This window comes from Sturnus vulgaris, unplaced genomic scaffold (genome assembly GCF_052056855.1).
Source record: "Sturnus vulgaris isolate bStuVul1 unplaced genomic scaffold, bStuVul1.hap1 Scaffold_194, whole genome shotgun sequence".
Classification (NCBI taxonomy): Eukaryota; Metazoa; Chordata; class Aves; order Passeriformes; family Sturnidae; genus Sturnus; species Sturnus vulgaris.
The window spans coordinates 120,225-143,663 of record NW_028276164.1 but is presented as its reverse complement, the minus strand read 5'-3'; the positions used below and the strand labels follow the sequence as shown (position 1 = coordinate 143,663).

The following is a 23,439-nucleotide window of genomic DNA, read 5'->3' as shown; positions in this document are numbered from 1 at the left end:
TTTATGATGACAAAGACTGGTTTGATGGACTCTTTAAAAGTTGGGAAATCAAGGGGTAGGTGTTGTCTATAATGAATACGGGGTTACTTATCTTCATAATTGTTGTCATTATACTGTGAGTTGTTCCTTGTCTGTTAGGATGTTTTTACAGAGTTTTACAAAAATCTTTCAGTTCTATTTTTACAGTTAAACAGAAAGGGGGAGATGTGGGAGTCAGCCTGACCAGTATCCCAGGACAGGCAACCATCACCAAAGAAAAATTATATCCCAACCCTAAACTTTGGGAGGCATTTGTTTAAGTTGTGGTGACCTCAGAAGAATGTTATGAAGAGTTATGGGATTGCTTATGTTAATACCTCATGCATATTCCTAACCCTCATTTCCCAGTTAATTATCACCTCTCCCAGTTCCAGACTGTTCTCCCTTCCTTGTATCCCCATTGGCCCTCAGCTGATGCAATGTTCCACCCAACCTACCCCATTGGATCCTACCTGCCCTTACTCCACCTCTGCCCCACTTTCCCCTTTCCCCATTGGACCCTAAGCTCAACTCTACCCCCTCCCTTACCCCATATTTACACCTTGGACCTCCCTGTATCTTTGTCTTCAACCCCAGGCTCCTAAAGTGACCTTGTCCTCTCAGTTGTTGTATTTGGATTTTTGGGCCTCATCCCACATTTACTTTCATTATTAATAAATTTTTTTATGTTTCTGAGTTGTGGTTGTTGTTCCGTTCTTCTTTAATTTTTGCCACTTCTGCCCTGATATCCGCAAAGCCTAAAAAGGATTGTTGGGGACCACCCTCGACCCCTGATATGAGATGACCATGACAGAACTGTGGCCATGAGATGACCATGACCATGAGATGACCATGACACAACCATCACCCTGAGATGACTATTACAGTGAGACGACAATGGACATGAGATGATGGGGATCAGGAGATGACCAAGAACAAGAAATAACCATGATGCAACCATGACTGTGAACGAGATGATGGAGATCAGGAGATGACCATGAGGTGACCACTGCTATGAAATAATTGTGGCCACAGGATGACCATGACCATGAGATGATGGCGATAAGGAGATGACCATGACCATGAGATGACCATGACCATGAGGTGACCATTACTGAGAGTTGACCATGAAGATGAGATGATGGATATCAGGAAATAAATGACCATGACTGTGATGATGACATGACTGTGACTGTGAGATGACCAAGAGACGGCCATGACTATGAGAGGACTGTGACCATGAGATGATGATGACACAGCCATGTGGTGCCCAGGATCATGTAGTGACCATGAGATGACCATGACACAACCATGGCCATGAGGTGATCAAGAAATGTCCATGACTGTGACCATGACATGATGATGACTGTGAGATGACCATGGGCATGAGGTATTGTGACCAAGAGATGACCACGGCATGCCCATGACCATAACATGATCCTGGCCATGAGGCGACCATGAGCATGAGATGATGGTGATTGGGAGATGACCATAAGATGACCATGAGTGACCACGTGATGAACATGAGCTGACCACGATCTGGCAATGGTCTGGATCTCCCCAGATCCCATCACTCCTCTCACCTCCCAATTGTTATAAATGAGAGACAAAAGTCTCGATATTCAGCAAAATTTAGATTGCTTTATTTGATATAGACAGATCAAACAGCGTGGGAACGTGAGGGGTCACCGCCCACTCCACGCTCCATCCAACCTTGGTTTACAGCCTCTTCTTATACTATGGTTTCTCATTATAATCATGAATTTTGGTTTTTTTTCTGTCATAATTTTGCCAAGTAAGCAGTGGTGGTCGAATAAACATCTGTATCCAAACTCACAAAGCCTCTGGGCGATAGTCAGTCTCACAGATAAACATCTGGTCTTTGTAGACAACCACCAGGGAAATCTGGAAGTCTGGTCCTTGAGATAGGCAGCAGTGATCAAACAAAGGCAGGAAGGACTATCCGGAAGTGTGATTTTGCAAGCTGGCAGCAGATATAACTTATCTGGGAAACATAACACAACACAACATAACGTAACATGGTGATTTAAAACAGAACGATTTAATCATATATTTTCCTTTATCTAGCGTCCATGCTTCACTTCAGACCTTAGTATTCTGGTTTATACGAACCCCAAGACTTTTGTGATTAACACGAATCTTTTATCAATTACCACAACGGGAACCCCTGAACCCCCATTTTTGGCACGGGGACAGCCCCGTACTCCTTTCCCCTGCACCCCCTTATCCGAGACTGGGATTCCCCCGCACCCCCGTCAGTGCTCTGAGACACCCCTGCACTCCCATTCCCGGCCATGCTGCCCTTCCCAGACCCCAGATGCGCCCTCTTCCTCGGCTTTTGGACCCCCAGATCTCCAAAATTTCTGCGTCTCCCCAGTTCTCCATTCCCGGCGCTTCCTGGAAGGGCGTTTCAGAGGGTCCCCCGGGGTCCCGGGGGATCCCAGGGGATCTCAGAGGAGATCCAGTGGGAGCAGATGAATTCCGTGGAATTCCCCTTTCCTCCCGTCTCGATTTCCCTTCGCCCATCCTGTGTCCCCGGGATCCGCCCGCCTCTCCCAGCCCCAGCTCCCTCTTTCCCGTGACTCAGGGACCCCCTGGACCCCCATTCCTGCCTTTCCCAGCTCTCAAATTCCACTTTTCTCAAAACCGAGGACCCCTGGACCCCTTTCCTGGGCACAGTGACCCGCTGGATCCCCCATCCCGCCTCTCCCAGTCCTTTCCTTGAACCTTGGAACCTTCCTGAATCTACCAGTTCTGCTCCTGACTCTTGGACGCCCCCAGACCCCCCAGTCTCTGCGTCCACCCCAGTTCTCCACCCTCTGCTTGTCCTGCGGGGGGTCCTGGGAGGTCCCGGAGGGGATTCAGAGGAATTCCCAGGGTTTCCTCTGTCTCCTCCCCCTCCTCGCGTTCCCCGATCACTTTCGCGTCTCCCGAGCTGCGGCTTCGGGATCCGCCCGGGGACCGGTGACCGCCCCCGGCACCGGGACCCCCCTGAAACCCCGTTGCTGGGAACGGGGACCCCCCTGCACTTCCATTTCCGGACGAACTCCCCTTCCTGGGCACAGAGACCCCCTTGAACGTTCATTTCGGGGCACCGAGACCCCCTGTACCCCCTTGCCCAGTCGAAAAATACCCGGAACCCCCTTACCTGGAACGTGGAACCCCCTGAAGCCCCATTCTCGTACACGGAAACCACCCCCGAAACCCCATTTCCTGGGAACCGGGACCCCCTGAACCCCGATTTACCAGCATGGGAACTCCTAGAAAACCCCATTTCTGGGCACGGGAACTTCCCTGAATCTTCATTTCGGAGGAACTGAGACCACCTTCCCCAGTTCCGGGACCCCCTGAACCCCCATATTCAGGACCGGAACTCCCCTGAACCCCCAATTCCCGCGCACCAGAACCCCCCTGTATCCCCTTATCCAGCACCGGCACCCAACTGAACCCCTTCATCCAGCACCAATGTCCCCCCGCACCCCTTTCCAGACCCTCTCCCTCTCGGAGACCCCAGTCCCCCTTTTCCTTGTCCTCGGGACCCCCTGGACCCCCATTCCTGCCTTTCCCAGCCCCCACTCTCTATTTTCCTCAACCCGTGCCCCCCCTTTCCTGGGCACAGGGACCCTTTGGACCCCCCATTGCCCTCAGCTCCCTTTCCTTGATCCTGGGACCCCCTGAACCCCCATTACTGGGCATGAGGACACCCCCTGCACCCCATTATTCGATACTGGGACCCCCTCCTGGATCCTCGTCACGTCTACTGGGACCCCCTGCACCTCCTTCTCGGGCATCCCGCCCTTCCCAGACCCCGGACCCGCCCTTTTCCTTCACCTTTACACCCCCAGGTCTCCCAAATTTTCGTGTCCCTCCAGTTCTCCACTCCCGGAGCTTTCTTAAGGGGGGTTTCAGGGGGTTGCAGATAGTTCTCAAAGGGCCGCCGGGGGATCGCAGCGGGGATCAGAGGGATCCAGAGGAATTCTCTGGGATTCCGCCGACCCCTCTCCCCACCGCGCTCCCTCGGTCTCTTTCGCTTCTGCGCCCCAACCTGCGAGACCGGGATCTACCCGTCGACTGATGACGTCACTGAGAGATACTGCTGCCATTGGCGGACAGGAACATGCGGCGCCAATGGCGGGGCCGGAGGCCGCCCTGGGGGCGGGGCCAGTGCTGGGGCGAAGCCGGGCGGGGGGAGCCGAGGGGAGCCGGGCGGGGGGAGCCGGGCGGGGGGAGCCGGGCGGGGGGAGCCGGGCGGGCGGAGCCGGGCGTGCCTGCAGCGGAGCAGCGCGATGGCTCCAGCGCTGGGTCTGGGGCCGCTTTTGGGGCTCCTGGGGCTCCTCTGGGACCCGGGGGGAGCGACGAAAGGTGAGTGGGACCCCTAAAACCGCGACCGCTCTGAACTTCCATTTCCGGGCTAAACCGTAAACCTTCATTCCTGGACTCGGGAACCTCCCATAGCCACATTTTGGGTTTTGTGACTCCCCCTTCCCCGGCACCGGGACCGCCCTGAACCCCCTCATCAGGCACCGGGACCGCCCTGAACCCCCATTGCTGGGGATCAAGATCCCTTTGAACCCCGAATCGCGGTACGGGACGCCCCCTGAACCCCCATTCCTGGGCACTGGGACACCCCTGAATGTCCATTTCAAGGCCTGGGACACCCTGCACCTCCTTTTCCGGCATCCCCCTTTCCCAGACCTCAGTCTCGCCCTTCACATTTGCCTCGGACCTCCCAACTTTCCTGTCTCCCCCGTTTTCCACTCCCGCCGCTATTTGAAACGGGGTCCCAGAGGGTCCCGGCCGCCCCAGGGGTCTCAGGGGAGGTCGCAGCGCGAATCCAATAAGATGCAGATGAACTCCCTGGAATTCGGCCTTTCCTTCCGTCCCCTCCCCCACCGCACTTCCTCGGTGTCTTTCCTGTCTCCAAGGCTGCGCCTCCAAGATCCGCTCGCCTCTCCCAGCCCCAGATCCCCCTTTCCCCTGACCCAGGGACCCCCTGGACCCCCATTCCTGCCTTTCCCAGCTCCCAAACCCCCCCTTTCCCTCAACACCGGGGACTCCTGAGCCCCGTTTCCAGGGCACAGGAATCCCCTGGAACTCCCATCCCACCTCTCACAGTCCTTGTATCCCCCTTTCCTTGATAGTGGGAGTCCCCTGAGCCACCATTCCTGGACACTGGGACCCCATGCACCCCATTCCCGTCTCTCCCAGTTACCCTTTCATTGATCCATGACCCCCTCAATCCCCTCAAATCTCTGTGTCCCCCCAGTTCTTCACTCCCTGTATTACTTGGATGTGGCGGTGTCAGAGCCCAGCCCTGGGATCCCTCAGTTCATGATGATTGGGTACCTGGATGGGATCCCCTTCGTGCGCTACGACAGCGAGCGGGGCCGGATGGAGCCGCTGACGCAGTGGATAAAGGATAGAGTCGGGCCGGGATATTGGGATAGGGAGACCCAGATCTGCGTGGGGAACCAGAACATGGATGCCAGGAACCTGGATATACTGCGGGACCGGTACAACCAGAGCAGGGGTGAGTGGGGGGGATCTGTGGGGCTGGGATAGGATCTGTGGGGTTGGGGTGGCATCCATGGTGTTGGGATGGCATCCATGGGGCTGGGGTGGGTTTCCATGAGGCTAAGATGGGGATCCATAGGGCTGGAATGGGATTTATGAGGCTTGGATGTGGATTCACAAGGCACCAAGGGGCTGAGATGGGGATCCATTAGGCTGGTATGGGATATCTTGTGATCCATGGGTTGGGATGTGGATCCATGGGGCTGGGATGAGGCTCTGTGGGTCCCCATCAGACTCTGGGGCTCCATAGGGCTGGAATGGGGCTCTGTGGGACTGGGACTCTGTGGGTACAATTCCCCCAGGTCTCCACACCATACAATGGCTTTTTGGCTGTGAGCTCCTATCTGATGGGAGCGTCCGTGGGTCCTTCCGGAATGGCTACGATGGGCGGGAACTCATTTCCTTTGACCTGGGATCCAGGAGATTCGTGGCGGCCGACAGCGCTGCTGAGATCAGCAGGAGGTACTGGGAAAGTGAAACGAACGAGGTTGAGAGGCAGGCGAATTACCTGGAACATGAATGCCCAGAGTGGCTCCAGAAATACGTCAAATATGGACAGAAGGAGCTGGACCGCAAAGGTGGGAGCAGAATTCATGTGGGATTTGGGAATGGAGGACTTGGGAACGTAATAATTCCGGTGGGAATTCCACGGGCTGATCTCACCCCATCCTATTCCAGTGGAAATTCCATGGGCAGGTCTCACCCCCATCCAATTCCAGTGGGAATTCCAGGGGCAGATCTCACCCATGGACTCAATAGAATTCCATGGATGTCTCTCACTGTTATCCCATTCCAGAGCCCCCTGATGTCCATGTGTCTGGAAAAGAGGAACACGGGACGCTGATCTTGTCCTGCCACGCGTACGGATTCTACCCCAGCTCCATCGCAGTCAACTGGATGAAGGGGGATGAAATCTGGGATCAGGAGACGGAGTGGGGCGGGATCGTTCCCAACAGTGACGGCACCTTCCACACCTGGGCCAGGATCGAGGCGCGGCCGGAGGAGCGGGAGCAGTACCGGTGCCGGGTGGAGCATCCCGGAATGTCGGGGCCCGGGATCTACGCTTGGGGTGAGGCTGGGAATGTGGAATGTGGGAATTGGGAATTTGGAATTCCCAAATGGGGATTCCCCTCCCCCTCCTCACCATCCCACATTTTTCAGAGCCGACATCTGGCAGGAATCTCACCGTGGTGATTGCTGTGTCCGTCGCTGCCATCATCATCTTCATTGTCCTCATTGGATTTGTCATCTGGAAGCGCCAATCCGGTAACACATGGGATGGGGGTTGGGAAAGGGCACGGATCCACCTGGCACTGTTCTGGGAATCCTGTGCCACCAACGCCAATCCCACTGTTTTTCCACAGGGAGGAGGGACAGGAATGGATGCAACATGGCAGCCGGTGAGTACCAGTGGTGGATCCAGCTCTGGATCCTCTCCGTTTGGATCCCAGGATGGATCCTGGAGTTAATCCCAGTGGATTAACTGGATCTGTGCTGGAATCTCATGGATCTTCTCTTTCTGCAGGAAATGACATGGGAACCAACGGCTTGAGTACAGGTACACAATGGGATCAGGGTGGGATTCCAGAGGAGAATCGGGGCAGAATGGACAGATTGGGATCAGGGAGGGATTCTGGATCAATGCAGGGGTCCAGAGCAGGATCAGATGGAATTGTGGAGTGGAATCGGGGCTGGATTCTCGAGTGGGATCAGGTGGGATGGATGGGGCAGGATTGGTGCAGGTTGGATGGAGCAGGGTCAGTTGGGATGGATGGATGGATGGATGGATGGATGGATGGATGGATGGATGGATGGATGGAGTAGGTGTGGGATGGATGGAGAGGGATTGGGTGGAATTCCAGAGTGGGATTAGGGCAGAATGAATGGGACGGGATCGCATGGGATGGATGGAGCAAGATTGGGGCGGGATGAGGTGGGATTCTGAAACAGCTCCCACTCTCCATGGGCTCCAGCCAGGTCCATCCTGTGGGATGGGGACATGGAGAGGGTGACACCGTGACCCTCTCTCATCCCGACAGAAATCATTGCCTGAGCGATCCATGGAGCTGGATCCGGCCCCTTCCCTCTTCCCAGGAAACCAGGAGATGCCAGCAGAGCTCATCCCACTGTTCCCATCCACCCACAGCTTTTGCTAACAGATACATTTCCCATTTTCTAGTGTTTTAAAGCTAAGAATTACAAATATTCCCAATGCTTTTTTTCCGGTGTGAAATTATCCTACTTTGGGCAATAAATCCTGCTTGGGGCAATAAATCCGGGTTCCCTCCTCCAGTGGCCGACAGTTCCTCACTGGGAGCCAGGAGTGGGAATAGGGACACTGGGGACAGGGATAAGGACACTGGGGACAGGGATGGGGACACGGGGATTGAGACACCAGGATGGGATAGGGACAGCAAGGGACAGAGATGGGAACAGCAGGAATGGGAATGGGGACAGCAGGAATTGGGACGGGGACACCAGGAGCAGGATGGGAAGACCAGGACTAGGGTGGGGGACACATTCATGGGAATGGGGACACCAGGATCAGTGTGAGGACACCAGGACTGGGATGGGGACACATAAATGGGGACACCAGGACTGGGATGGGGACACCAGGAGCAAAATGAGGGCTTCTCAGCCACACCCAATTCCATCCCCCAGGTTTTGTTTCCTGCTCCATGCCCCATATCCCATGTGTCCCCAGGAGAGTCTGTGTAGCAGTCCATCATGGAAGGGACGGGCTGGGAACCGGCCCCACAGCAGGTAACAACCCTGGACACTGAGGAGCCAAGACAGACAACATGCAGTCACACTATGGCGAGCAGTAGAGGAGAAGAAAAGGATTATGGGAACTACTGGGCATAACCATGCAAATAGAGACTGCACAAGGGTCTGTGATTGGCTGGAAGCTTTCTAGAACATTCCTTCATAGTCTGTATCAGTGTCTGCTCAACCCCATTTTAGGGTCTTCTAAAGGGGCCTTTGTGCACCCTTTTTATTTCTCCTTACACTTTCAGTTTCTAGCCCTTTAGTCATTCCTGTCCCTTTATTATTTATTTAGCCATTTCACTGACACCAGCCCGGGGTCAGGGCAGGCCAAGCCCCGACAGGTTTGGCCATGTCAGGCTCCTGGAAGGGCAGTGGGATGGGAGAGGGGTCAGGCCAGGCATCGTTGCCCCCAGTGGTCCTTGAGTGTTCCAAAACTGGGGCTTGGAGAGGTTCCCTGGCCATGACCATGGCCATGACACAAGTACAAGATGGCCATGGGATGAGAGTGACCATGGCCATGATATGACCATGACACAACCACAACCCTGACCAAGAGATGATTTGGACCAAGAGATGACCATGGGTTGGCCATGAAACAACCATGGCCTTGGGGTGACCCTGATGTGATCGTGGCCATGAGATGACCATGAGGTGACAATGACATGATCACGAGGTGACGTGAGCATAAGATGATGATGATCAGGAAATGACCATGACCATGAGATGACCATGACCATGAGATGACCATGACACAACCACAACCCTGACCAAGAGATGATTTGGACCAAGAGATGACCATGGGTTGGCTGTGGCACAGCCATGGCCTTGGGGTGACCCTGATGTGATCGTGGCCATGAGATGACCATGAGGTGACCATGACATGATCATGAGGTGACCATTACAGTGAGATGACCGTGAGCATAAGATGACGGTGATCAGGAAATGACCATGACCATGAGATGGCCGTGACCATGAGATGACCACAAGATGATGGTGACAATGAGATGACCACGAGATTGCCATGACACCACCACGGCCATGAAATACTGAAGGCCATGAGATTATCATGACTGTGACCATGACACATCTTGACCAAGAGGTGGCCATGAGATGACCACAACACACCATGGCTATGTGGTGATCAAGACCATGAGATGATCATGACACAACCATGGCTGTGAGACGATTGTGACCATGAGGTGGCTGTGAGGTGACCATGACCATGAGATGATGGTGACCATAACTATAGGAAATAAGAAAAGCCTTACAGAATAAGTGTGGGAAGATAAGTTGAAAGGATAGTGCAGAAAGCAATGTTTCCCAATGAATTACATCTGTACTGATTACTGAGAGGTAGAAACAGCCTTGCCTGCCCAATGAGGATGGGTGTTTTATAAAAGAGTGGGCTAGCTGGCCACTAGTCACAGTCACAGTTGGAGCTTGAGACTGAGGATTTGCTGCAGTTTGGGGTGGAGTCTGCTGGCTGTGCTGTGAGGAGACAAGGGACATGGGGTTGTGCAAGGGACAGATAAGGTAAGAAGTTGTTGTGACAGACAGGGTTAGGTGGCCAGATAAGGGACAGGCTGGGGTTTAGCCAGTCATGTAGAAGGAAACTTGCAGAGAGGAGAGACAGAGTCAGAGCTGTGTGGAGCTGCCTGTGAGGGAAGGAGTCAGAGCTGTGTGGAGCTGCCTATGAGGGAAGGGGTTAGGGTTGGCTGAGAGAAGTCCACAGAAAGAAGGCATGTAAAGTTTTTAATAAAGGATTGATGATGGTATCAGTCCAGTCCGTCTCAACATAGTTACTACATAATGGTGATGCCAGCGTGGTTGGACTTGGGCTGTAGGGTGAGGTACAGCCAGAGACGGAGCCCAGTGAAGCTGAGAGCAGTGGGGGAAGCCGCTGGTCTGAACCTGATTGTCTGTGACACCTGAAGGGATGCTTATCCAGATGAGCCACTGGCAACAGACTGTTTTATGTGTATTAAAAAAACACTTGGGAGAAAAAAAATATGTTATTAAGGTTGATGAAAGCACTTCCTGTGGTGTTAGAGTATGGAAAGAAGTTGGGGAAAGACCATGGGATGCAGTATGCAAAGGGGACAAGGCAGCTGCAAATTTGACTGCCACCTGGAGATTGCTCTATGAGACTCTAAAAGAATAGAAAACAGAGCAGGAGGTAGAAGAAGAATCAGAGCTAGAAATTGAAGTTAATGGGGAGCAAGAGAAGAATGAAGTTCAGCTTGAGAATGTGCCTGTCCCTGAAGTAGAGCCTGCCAGAGCTGCCTCTGTGTCCCCCAAAAAGCTGAATTAAGAGTCAAGTTCAAATATGTTACTCCTGCACAGAAGTTAGTTAAAATAACTTTACAAAAGCAACTAAGCTGAAGAAGGAAAAAGTGAAGTAATTAAAGGAACAAGACACAGGAAAAGCTGGAGATGGTGGTTCTGCTGTTGAATGCAATGTGTCTGTTTGATGCTGAAATATATATATTGTGTTTATGAATTGCAGCTTTCTGCTTTTTGAGCTTTAATAGTATGTACTGTGTGAATCTGGGTAATGTATCAAGCTTAATTCACAAAGGCATTTCAGAGCTAAGAGAATCCTTAGGTTGATGTTCTGTACTGCTAAAAGCCAAATTTAAACCAAAGTAATTTTAAAAAGAAAGTTAACAATCACTGAGAAAAGAATGAAGAATCAATCAGAATTAATTGGATGTGGTTGTTATGCTGCTGTAAACTTTCACTTTGGGTAATGAAACTGGAATAAATTGGTTATATGTGAGGAGAAAAATAATAAGACTCTTGGCTCTGGGGAAAGGTAAATGTCTAATCAATCTACAGCATGCAGACAATTATTTCTTATATAAGAACTTGCTGAAGGAAACAATCATGAAGTAAAGCTAGGCAAACTACTTGTGATATTTGAGAACTGAGATTTCAAGTATATGTCCTTATTGTGATGTGTTGCCCAAACAATTGTATAACTGTTAGTCTGAGGTGAAATATGTGAATGTGTCATCATGTCAATTTATTTTGATTAAATAAAAAAGGGGGAATTTGTGGGAAGATAGGTTGAAAGGCTAGAAGGCAATGTTTCCCAATGAACTACACCTGTACTAATTACTGAGGAGTGCAAACAGCCTTGCCTGAACAGTGAGGATGGGTGTTTTATAAAAGAGTGGGATAGCTGGCCACTAGTCACAGTTACAGTCACAGTTGGAGCTTGAGACTGAGGATCTGCTGCAGTTTGGGGTGGAGTCTGCTGGCTGTGCTGTGAGGAGAGAAGGGACATGGGGTTGAGCAAGGGCCAGATAAGGTAAGAAGTTGTTGTGACAGACAGGGTTAGGTGGCCAGATAAGGGACAGGCTGGGGTTTAGCCAGTGATGTAGAAGGAAGAAGGAAACTTGCAGAGAGGAGAGGAGGAGTCAGAGCTGTGTGGAGCTGCCTGTGAGGGAAGGAGTCAGAGTTTCCATAGAGAAGTCCATTGAAATAAGGCATGAAAAGTTTTTAATAAAGGACTGCTGATGATGCCAGTCATGTCCATCTCAACATAATTATTACATCCCCCCATGTCCCCACCTATATCTCAGTTCAAGGTCTTTATTTTTACCTCAAGAAGAATTTTTATTTTTTTATTTTTACTCCATGAAGAAAAATGAAAAGCAAATCAAGGCTGAAAGAAAGGGATTTCCTTGTCCATGCCAGCTGAGGATCCATGTGCTTTGGTGGGAGGGAAGAACCTGTTTTGGAGGGGTTCCCGCCCCCCTGTCTCCAAAATCTTGGTCTTTGCTCCAGTTCATCAGTATTTGGCTACAGAAGACACCCTTGGGCAATAGGAAATAAAAACCATGGAATCACTGAGGTTGGAAAAGACCTCCAAGACCATTCAATATTCTTTGATGCCACCAGAAGATAGGACTGGATGCAGAAGATTTTTTTGGGGTTGAAAGTCAACAAATCTGCTCTCCCCAAGGAATTCCCAATGTCAGTTTGGGCCCCAATGGACGTTCCTGCCCCTGCATTCATCCAGGTGTCCACAGGGAGCCAGGAAGATGTGGAGCCCCCCCAGCCAGGTGTGTTCCCAACACGGATCACCAGGGTCACTGGGGAATCTCCAACTGATGCCTAGAGAGGCTGGGCAGAGTTAAAGGAGTCAAGGAGGTTTTTACTAAAAGGCCTTCAAAGGATTCACCTTGGGCAGTACAAGAGCCCGGCCGTGGCTCTACCCAAGATGGACGAGCGGTCACAGATTTCCACACTTTTATCAGTTTTGGTCAATTTACATCTTGGGGTTAATTGTCCAATTAGAGCTCTAGGTTATGAAGTCTCATTCACCCAGATTGCTCTCCTCAATTCATTGTTGTTCACAATTTTTGGGCCTGAAGCTGCAATGGTGTCCTTGGTTCTCAGGCTGGAAAAGGATTGTTTTGTCTAACTAAGCTGTGAAGAGAACTTGCTAACACTTTATTTGAAGTTCAGAGTCACGCACTAGGGCAGCACAGAATCTGAAAAATATGAAAATTGAAAATTAAGGCATCTTTTCCCCCCTTTAAAAGCTTAACAAGGCCTTTACCTTGTCAAGTCTCTATTCTAAATATCTGCTAATAATAGGTGTTTAATAATGGATAAGTATCTAAAATATAGTAAATAACAATAAGAAATATCAGCAGATAAATATCTAATAATAGATAAATATCTAACAGTAGAAATGTCTTGCACAGTTCGCTATCATGCAAAGAAGAATAATGATTGTTATGAACATTTCTTTGGGCATAAAAGAGGAATAATTGAAAACATATTTTTATCTGCATCAATCTCTGTTCTTTTAGTAGTTTCCGGAGCAGAACCCTTCTTAACTCTGGAGCAGTGAATCCATGATCCTTTGCCAGCAGCTTTGACTGCAGTGAAGGTGGTCAGCAGGACTTGGAATGGTCCTCTCCACTTGGCTTGCAGAGGATCACTGTCCCACCACTTCACACAGACCCAATCTCCAGGCTGGAAGGGATGTGCAGGTGTGTCCAGTCCTATGGGTCTGGATAGCAGGATGTAATTCTGGAGCTTCTGCAATGTGGAGCCAAAGCCATTAGATATCTCTGTGAATCAAGTTTGCCCTTCACGTGAATTTCACCTGGAACATGTGGAATCTGATATGGCTGCCATACAGTATTTCATAGGGACTGATGTTATCCCTCCACCTCGGTTGGATGTGGATACTCAGTAAAGCTTCAGGCAAGGCTTGAACCAATGTCATGGATGTTTCCTGACAAAGTTTACTAATTTGTGTTTTGAGGGTCCCATGCATACGTTCAATTTCACCACTTGCTTGGGGTCTGTAAGGTGTGTGCAGATCCCAAGTAATTCCCAAAATCTGGCTCGCTTCTTTAACCACTGTTGTGACAAAGTGCTGTTCCCTATCTGAAGACATCCCCAAGGGAACCCCAAACCTTGGAATTACATAATTGAGCAAAACTTTCACTCCTTCCTTGGCTGTGTTAATGTGACAGAGGAAAACTTCCGGCCATCCACTGAAAGTGTCAACTAATACCAGTATGGACCAGTGTCCCTCTTTGCCTGGTAATGCTGCAAAATCGATTTGCCAGTAATCTCCAGGAAGATCCCTGGCCTTTGTTACTCCTAACACAACTCTTTTCCTCATATCCGGGTTGTTTCTACAGCAGATTTTATATTTGCTCACTACTGATTGTACAATGTCAGTCATTCCTTTTCCTATTATTACCTGTTTTAGATGTTTCAAAAGATTTTCAACACAAAAATGTTGAAATGTTTTCATGTCCTCTCTGGGCTAGCTGCCATCTGTAAAAAGCTCCTGATCTGGATTTTCCAGGGGCACGTCCTTCAGGTCTGGCCAGCTGGAATAGACCTCTTCAATTGTCTGCAAACAGTCCTGATCAGGCACATCGTCAGTTAAGGTGGAGGACAGAAACATGGCAGGCTTAACAACAGAAGTTGTTTCCAAGGTAACACCATCCTGCTCTAATAACAGCGATTGGTATTTAAGCATCCTATTCCCGGCCAGCCAATGTCCCCCCTTTAGTTTGTGTACAGCTGCTGTGGCATGGGGTGCATACACTACAATGTGTCACCCAAGTGAAACACTTAGTCTTAGAGAAATTAGGATTAGTTAAAAGTTAGTTATTTACTAGAGTTTATTAAACGGCGCTGAATAAACATAGGCCTTGCTGAAAATAATTAAGAGTTAGAAGTTAGAAGAAACTGGCCTTCAGATGGTTATCTGAAACTTAAATAATTTATTGACTGTCATTTTATGTTTGCTCAGCTGTGCTTGCAACGGGAACAGATGAAACTAGTAAGTAGTTTCAATTGCAAGCAGAAACTTATTCAAAGTCATGAAGGGAGGGAAAATTTGAGTTCTCCCAGAAGCCATTTGTATTGTCGTCGATAGAAAGGGTCGAGAGTTCAGGGCGAGGAAGACTCGCCTTTCTTCCTCTTTTTAAGACCCCTCCCCACAAAAACGACCCCAGACTTAATTCAAGAAGCCAACCACGCATGCTTAATAGCGATTCAAGCTAATTACCACAGGAAGCGGGGGGATGGGAGAGGCTGGTATTATGAATTTGTTTGATGCTTTTATCAATAAATCGACTCTGTGATCACCTGTAATTTTGCAGCGTGTATTGGAGGGTTACCTCAGGCAGCTGCCCAGCACTGAATAAACATACACTTTCTAACTTTAAATTGTTAAAGAGTCTTTTGTCCGTCACAGTTGGGTATCAGTAATAGGCCAATACTCTTATTTTGGTAAATCATTTGGTGACCGCGGCAGGACTCTCTTCTCTCTGGCCGAGGGCCAGCGAGGTTCGGGACCCCTCTTGGGCGCCCACCTGGGATCTTCCTAGGAAGAGGGCTCCTTTTCCCCGCTGGCACCCCGGGGGAAAGAACGAGATCTGCCGGAGATACGGACAAAAAAGGTATGTTTAAAAATTAAAGATAACCACTTTTAAGAAAGGCAAACTGATAAGATGCTGCGAGATGTCAAGCGCGCAGTGAAAAAGCCTGAAGTGGATTTGTTTGTAAGTTTCCGTGGAATTTGGCAGTGGTTTGTGTTCCGGGTGAGATCAGTAACAGCCCCAGGAACTCTTGTCCCGAAGCGGGGCCGGTGGCGGCCGCCGGGAGCGGAGCTCGCCCGGCAGCGTGGGCAGAGCTGGGGCAGGGCAATAACAGCGTTCATGGCAGGGCTGTGGTACGGGAGCTGTGGTGGCTCCAGTTCTATCTGTGGTTTAAAAGCAGCGTGGTGGGCTTTTAGCTTGAGGGATCCGTCACGAGTGGTGGTGTGTGGGTGACTCCATTTTTGGGTTGCAGAATATGGTGATCACAGTCTGTGTGCTCCAGATGTGCGTGTGTTCTTGAGCGTGTGGATGGAACTTGTTTTGTGTGCTTAGACTGTGGGTTAGCGGTGTGCTGTATGCACTTTGGTTTGTGTGGTTTTGGGAGCATGTTCGCAAAGTAGTGTATGTGTTTTGAATTTATGTATGTGTAGGTTGTGGAAGAATTTTGAGATTTGCGGCTGATTAGCAGAAGGGATACACCCGGGAGGGCGGAGGAACCCAAAGCACTTGTATTACACTTGAATCGCGGGGGCTGGGGTGGTGTGTGAGCTTTGGCTGTGTGTGTGTGAGTTTTGGCTGTGTGTGTGAGCTTTGGCTGTGTGTGTGAGCTTTGGCTCTGTGTGTGTGTGAGTTTTGGTTGATGCGTGTGAGCTTTGGCTCTGTGTGTGTGCAAGCAGTGAGATTGTGAACGGTGTATTACCGGGTGAGAGCGGCAGTTTTGTGTTTAAGCTGTTTGTTTTGTGTTTAAAGGAAGCGAGCAGTGTGGGTGCGGTTTGAAATTACATCCTGCACACTCCGGAGTAACCCCGGTACCCGGTACTGCGGGTTTGCAGCTTTGAGCAAGATTTCTCGGTTTCCGTCCAACCCCGAAGTTTTAATTGCGGCTGTTTTAACTGCGAGAAAATATAGTTAGTTGTTTGTGAGGCTTTAAAATCACCATTGTGTGGGGCACTATTCTGACAATTGTTGTTGGTCCCTAGGTGCGGAGGGGAGAGGCAGCGACGTGAGTTCAGAGCTACCCTCCCCCCGCAGAGGAATTGTGCCTTGGCCGAAGTTTGCCGGATTTTCGGCGTGGCTTTGTGAATATTCAGCCCAAGGTACAACGAGAGAGGTTTGGTTTGCCAGCGAACTGTGATCAGAAATTTGAAGGGGGAGAAAACGAATTTTTGTTTTGAATTTTGCCATTTTGTAAAAGTGTTGTGAGTGAAGTGTTTGGAAGTGTTTGGTTGTGATACATTAATTCCTTTAGAGGTGAATAAAAAGGAACTTTTTTTTTTTAGTTGGGTAGTGCGCGTTGTGAGTATTTTAGAAAGATATCGCCATTTTGTGGGGAAAGGTTTCATTCTTTAGGCAACACAGCCATCTTGTGTCAAAGATTATAATTGCAGAGCTTAAGTGATTTGGTTCGCTGCTTTCACTGTTAACCCTTTTCCTTCAGTTGCTTTTATCTTTTCCCTTTCTCTCCTGCTGGTAAAATTATATGCCTAGGAATAGAAGGTTCAGGGAGGGGGATCCCAGGCCAAAGGAACTTTCCTGTCCAAGGGGGAGCTGTGACTGTAACCTGTGGGTTGTGTTTCGTTGTGTAATTTGTCGACAACTGTGGGTCTGGCAAGTATACAAGTGGAGGATACCTAGAAATGGAATTTGCGATCTTTGTCACAGAAAGGAATAAAAGGCTACCCAGATAGTTATATGGATTTTATTGGTCACTGGTCAGGAGGCACACGGTAGCAATAGAATATTTGAGCTGTTAGAAAACGGGATTTCAGGAACCCCACAGAAACCAGCACAGATCCTTAGGGGTGAGTGTGCTCAGTGTACCTTTGTACCTGATTATCACCAGGTGAAGCTTCGGAGTTGGGACAAGATTAAAAGGCGTTGAGAGAGGAGGAACTCTCAGCATGGGGGCGAGTGAGAGCAGAGAGATTCCTAAAGACAGCCCCTTGGGATGTATTTTGACACGTTGGAAAGAGCTGGTGGGCCATGGTGGTACAGAAACCAAGAGACAGCTTGTTAAGCTGTGCCCGCAGTGGTGGCCACTTTAAAGACTTGAGGAGGGGTGAAATGGCCACCAACCAGGACGCTTGACTGTAAAAATTTGTTACAGCTAATGCTTTTACTTAGGCGTGAACAAAAATTGCAGGAGGTTATTATGCTGATGTTTTCCACCCTTTGGAATCACTACAAGTGGAGAAGGGATTGTGGGATTAGGCCACCATCTGACCCTTCAGTGTTGGCTCTGGAAAAAGATAATAAAGCTAACGGGGGAAAATCCAAGCGATGTTGCAGTAAGTGTTCAATAAACCAAAGATGCACACATCCTGACAAGATACATAGTATGGAAGCTCAGGAAAAAGAAACAGAAGAATTGCTTAAAAGACCCTCTAAAAGGCAGGAAAGGGGAGGGGTGATAGAGAAAGTAGATTCAGAGTAGCCATCAACTCCAGCCTCTATCCCCACTTCATCCCCTGCATCACCTTCCCTCGGGAGAACAGGAATTAAAGCAGGATTTCCCACCAACTCCCAAAGCATGAGAGCCAACCTGACTGTACCCACCGTCACCCCCAGTGACAGTGAGGAGGAAGGGCCCTCCCCACAGGGTCCCACAGCATCAAGGACCCGAAAACAAATTAGAGAGGCTCCTCTGAGGGAGACAGTAACCTCTGAGGGAACAACAGTGCCAGTTAAAGTTCCCTTTTCTGCATTGGATCTGGATTCCTGGGAAAAGATTGCTAAGAGTTATCAGAGCGATCCAATGGGTGGTGCTAAGAGAATGAAGTTTATGGTTAGACAGCACAGGCCTGGTTGGACTGACCTCCAGCTACTGCTTGATTCTTTAACAGACTCAGAGAAGCAGTTGGCTTTGAAGGTGGCTGAAGATCTGGCTGAGGATGATTGCAGAACAACACAGGAGGACATTAAGGATTTATTTCCCCTTCAGGATCCAGGTTGGAATGCTAATAGATCAGAGGGAGCAGCACAGCTAACAAAATACCAGGAATTAATAGTGAAGGGGCTGGAAAGAGCAATTCCTAGAACCATAAACTGGTCAGCCCTGTATGCTATTAAACAGGGTCCCTTCTGAATTTCTAGACCCGTTGTGAGAGGCAATGCACCGACACACCACCCTGGATCCTGAATCCGCTGACGGAACACAACAGTTAATCACAAAGCAAGAGGCCTTGGATTGTTCCAGGGGGTCACAGAGACCTGATGAAGACTCTCCTGACTTCATCCTTTGAGACCACCGACCCAATTCAAGAGAAGAACTGCGCACACGTGAAGGACGAATGGGCTCATTTTAATATGGGATGGGGATGGGAGGTGCTGGGGTTATGCACATGTATTGTATGTAAGATCTTGGGCAATAAATAGAGGGCAAAGAACCTTGTTCGGGGCGGTCACGCCTTTGGGAGGTGACTCCCGTGCCGGTGAATAAACACACCACTTTGTAACTTTAATTAGTTACAGCGCCTTTGTCCGTGATTATTCCGGTTTTTAAGGATTCAGGCCCCGGCTCAGGGGGTATCACAGCCCCCCCGTTCCCCGCTGTGGCGCTTTCCCACCCCCCTTTCGGGTGGCTGCAGCCCCCGCTGCTCAGCGCCGCCGGCTCAGGCTCCCGTTCTCCCCGCGGGGCCCGGAGCTTCCCCCCCGCCGTCTGCTGCCCGACTTGGGAGCTGCCTCTGCACTGCAGCCACAGGCGGCTCTGCGCTCATTTCGTCCCAAATCATTTTCCGGTGATGATTATCCACTTCTTCACTGATTTGAGGCTTATCAGCTGTTGCAGACGCTGGGCTGATGGTACAATGTTGTAGTGCTTGGTAATCCTGTAATTTCACATGTGTTATTAATTATATCTGTTATCAGAAATGTTTTGCATTGTTGTATCTGAATTATTCCCGATTGCTGTAAGTTTTTGGTTTTACTATATATATAGTTTTGTTTTGATGTTCCCTTCATGTTCATGGCAAGAGTAACGCATGCTGTTTTTAAAACAAAGAAGGGGAAATTAACACCTAAGGAAATATGAATAGTGCAATATTTATACCAAAAAAAAGAAAATATTTTAGGTAAACCTCACCAATTGAATTTACAAAGACTAATTAAGTCATTAACTTAAGGAGAAGGTATGCATGTGTTTTTATCATCAACAACTTCAAAGTAGTCACCTGTTCATTCAGCCAAACATCAGTTGCCTCCAAGAAAATGAAGCCCAGTGAGAAGAAAAAGAACCTAATCACCATGCAGCCTTCGTGGCCAGAACAAAACCAGAAGTAGGAGTGCCAAGACATGGCTGTGTCTGGAAATTCCCAGGCAAATTGCCAACAAAAGCCTTGTGTCAACATCATGGTAGAGTGTTCCTACTAAACTTCTTCAGTAATTCCCTGTTCCAGGATCCAAGAGCACATTCCATAGTGTAAAAAGATCAACATTTCCAGCTAATGGACTATTTGGACTTTAAAACAATGCTCATTTCTTTCCATTTCCCTAGGACACACTGGACATTATTCTTTTGTTTTCTCATGCTGTGAAACCCTGTGTCAATGACATGATAGAATTTGCTAAGTTTTGTTGATTGTAATCTGTCTTTTATGTATCTTATCCCATATCTAACAGATAACCAGTGATAACCTTAATGAGATAACACCCTCACATGAGAGAGCTATTTTATCATCAGAACATATGAACCTTCTTTGAATTAATGAAAAAGGGTGAGATGTTGCAGTCAGGTAGACAAATTATAAAAGGTCTCATAAAATCAGGTCTTGCTCTCTGCTAAATTAATAGCTAGCCTGTCACTTCTTCTATGTGCAGCTAAGTTACTTGCTTGTACCCATGTGAAAACAATCTTAAGCATGAAAACAATTAACACAACAAGCTATTCTGGTAAGAGAACCATTTGCACCTGCAAGAAATAAGAAATCTGTCCTGCTGGGGACAAGGACGTTCATTCCCTTCCAGGAGCCCAATGCCCGGCTGGGGCTCCAGGGCAGGGGGTCCTTGAGCAGCTGCCCCAGAACCTCCGCCAGGGTCTCCCAGCGCAGCCGGAGCCGCTCGGCCTGGGGTCCCCAAAGGCCTCAGCGAGCCCCAAGTCCCTGCCAGGAACCCTCAACTCCCTCCAAGCCAGCATCCCCCACAGCCCCTGCAAGTTCCCCCCATGGCACCGGCCGTGGCCGTGTCCCCACATGTCACTGGCCATGTCCCACCATGTCCTCACCCATGGCTGTGTCCCCACCATGTTTCCATCCCTGTCACTGTCCCCCACATCTCCATCCATGCCCGTGTCCCCCCATGTCCCCACGAATGGCCACATCCCCCTCCATGTCCAGGTGTCCCCATGTCACTCTCCATGTCTGTGTCCCACCATGTCATTGTCCCCCCGTGTCCCCACCCATGTCTCAGATCTGTGTCTTTATTTTTAGCCAGTGTTGGATGTTTTGAAGGGATGAAGAGAAATGAAAAGCAAATCAAGGCCAAAATAAAAGAATTTCTGTGTCTGTGCAAGTAGAGGATCCACGTGCTTGGGAGGGAGGGAAGAACATTTTTGGAGGAGTTTCCACCCCACTGTCTCCAAAATCTTGGTCTTTGCCCCAGTCAATCACCATTTGGCTCCAGAAGATACCCTAGAGTAATAGGAAATCAAAATCCTGGAATCACTGAGGTTAAATGTAGTAGTTTTGGTTTATTAATTTGAATTTTTTTGTTGTGAGAGAGGATTAAGAAGTAGACAAAAAACAGGTTTTACTTTAAATGGTATAAAGAGAAATTTTATTACTAGAAACTATAAGAAAAAACCCTTAGAAGAAAACTTTAGGCTACAGCTTTTTCTTCAATACATTTTTTTAATACTAAACACGTACAAAAACAACTCAGTCTACCATCTCTAAAATAGTTTTTCACTCATTTACTTGAAAGAGGAGACTTTTTTTCAGTCTATGGAGATTCCTCCACAAGAAAACGGATTCTTTTTGTTTTGATGTTACAGTGATTAGCTTCCCAGGAGAATGAAAATCTGATTACTATCTAAGAATCCTTTATACAGACTAACAGTTTTTCTCATAACTGTTATTGAGGACTATATTGACTTCTGATGCACAGTTTAGGGATTATAACAGTTCAAAAAAAACTTACTTTATTTTTTAAAATAGAGTTTTTTCCTTTTTCTTTTTTTGGGGGGGAGAGCAGGGGTTTTCTATTACTAAAACCTAGGAGATTACTGCAACTTTTACATTTGTTTAATATTAATGCTTTTCTTTATATGTACAGTTAGAACAGTCATATTCACTTCAAAGTATTTTTACATGTTTTAGAGGAAACAAGAGTTTTTTCTCCATAGTTTAAAAAAAGAGAAATGTTAGTTCATGACTTTTCTCCATTCTTTATTTCAAAGTTGACTATACTTTTTGTTTGATTTTGGTGTTTTTATATTGCTTCTGTGCGTATCACTATTTTAGTGGGTTTTTGTTTTTGTTTTGTTTTGGGGGGTTCTTTTGTTTGTTTGTGTGTTTGTTTGGGTTTTGGGGTTTTTTGTTTGTTTGGTTGGTTTTTGTGTTTTTGTGTTTTTTTCAACCATCCAACACCGATCCTCCCAGGGGGATGGAGCTGGAGCAGAGCACGAAGCTCTTCCCACACTCGGGGCACTCACAGAGCTTCCCTTAGTGGAGCCTCCGTTGGTGTCGGGTCAAGTTAGAGCTCTGTGAGAAGCTCTTCCCACACTCAGGACACTCGTAGGGCCTCTCCCCAGTGTGGATGCGCTGATGTTTTTTCCGGTCAAAGCTCCATCCAAAGCTCTTCCCACATTCCAAGCAGGTGTAGGGCCGTTCACCTGTGTGGATCACCTGGTGCCGGAGCAGGCCGGAGATCTCATTGAATACCTTCCCGCATTTCCCACAGTCGTAGGGCTTTTCCCCAGTGTGGATCCTCTGGTGTTGGATCATCCTGCACCTGTAGCTGAAACTCTTCCCACATTCCAAGCACTTGTGGGGCTTCTCCGCTCCATGAGGCTTCTCCACCAGCTCTGAGCTCTGCCTGGATCTCCGGCCGCCTTCCCGGCTCAGGGAGGGTCTTTCCTCCTCGCAGCTCCCTGGGCTGGGTTTGCAGCCCCTCCTCCTGCAGGATCTCCGGGGCTTTTCTGCCTCCTCCATCTCCTCACGCCGTGGGAATGAAAAGTCCTGGTTTGGGGAAAAAACAAGAGAGCTCCATAAACTGGGAGTTCCTCCTTGCCCAAGTTCATCTCTGCAGGTCATTGAGCATCTTGCGTCTGTAATAACCTCCCAAACACCAAGATTCAGTCAAAATCCCCTCCAAAATTGTGCTGATTTGAAAGCAAAACCAGTGAGAGACTCCAAGTCAGAAATACAGCTTAATAGAAAAAAAACAAGAGAAAAAAATAAAATACATGCAATTCAAAAGAAAAGAACTGATAGAGTAAGAATACAACCTTACACCCCGCTAGTTAGGGTGGTGGTAGCAGTCCCGATGAAGTGGTCTTGTTGTAGTAGTGATGCTGTAGAAAGGTCTGGTAGCTCTCGTCCTCTGGAAACCAGTGGGTAAGGGATGATTTGGTGTTCCAAATCTCAGTTTGAATCTAGGTACGAAATGTTTGGCTCCTCCCCCTGGGTGCAGAATTGCAAAATGGGATGATGTAATTTTATCAGTTACGTATTGAACTCAATGGCCCATTAACAGAAGATACCTGATATCGTCCTGGAGGAAGGATGGATGGAAGAAAAGATCAAGAACACTCCCCCACCTGTTTTCTAGCATATGGCCCATTTACAGAGGATATCTCCCTCGGAGATAAGGATCACTACCCCAGCTGGCTTCAACAGATGGTGATAGAATACATACTTTTGGGCACATTTTACATTGGAACCGAGGAAAAAAATATAAAGATTCAGTCCCCACAGAAAAACCTCAGCCCCAACATTTAGCCCAATAAAGCTCAGAAACACCAAGATTTACCCCTGTG

The 23,439-nt window shown here is 48.6% G+C and overlaps 1 protein-coding gene and 2 long non-coding RNA genes across 5 annotated transcripts; 2 read left to right on the top strand and 1 right to left on the bottom strand.

Moving 5' to 3' along the window:
• Positions 1-1,639: 1,639 nt before the first annotated feature.
• Positions 1,640-4,113, bottom strand: LOC148218165 (uncharacterized). The gene is made up of 2 exons (XR_015800542.1): positions 3,871-4,113; positions 1,640-2,023 (listed from the first exon to the last, which is right to left on the bottom strand). It is a non-coding gene; the product is annotated as an uncharacterized LOC148218165 (long non-coding RNA).
• Positions 4,114-4,289: 176 nt separating this feature from the next.
• On the top strand, positions 4,290-7,887 carry LOC148218164 (class I histocompatibility antigen, F10 alpha chain-like). Its single transcript, XM_088157978.1, has 8 exons — positions 4,290-4,401; positions 5,306-5,569; positions 5,916-6,191; positions 6,410-6,682; positions 6,775-6,879; positions 6,978-7,013; positions 7,139-7,171; positions 7,653-7,887. Exons 1-8 carry the CDS (start codon positions 4,326-4,328, stop codon positions 7,664-7,666), a joined length of 1,077 nt encoding a protein of 358 aa, XP_088014104.1. The 5' UTR covers positions 4,290-4,325; the 3' UTR covers positions 7,667-7,887.
• Positions 7,888-15,153: 7,266 nt separating this feature from the next.
• Positions 15,154-18,902, top strand: LOC148218163 (uncharacterized). 3 transcript variants are annotated; one of them, XR_015800565.1, is made up of 3 exons: positions 15,154-15,329; positions 16,448-16,564; positions 18,311-18,902. It is a non-coding gene; the product is annotated as an uncharacterized LOC148218163 (long non-coding RNA). The 3 variants fall into 3 exon arrangements; XR_015800563.1 differs by lacking the exon at positions 15,154-15,329 and adding an exon at positions 15,374-15,431; XR_015800564.1 differs by lacking the exon at positions 15,154-15,329 and adding an exon at positions 15,438-16,283.
• Positions 18,903-23,439: the final 4,537 nt, after the last annotated feature.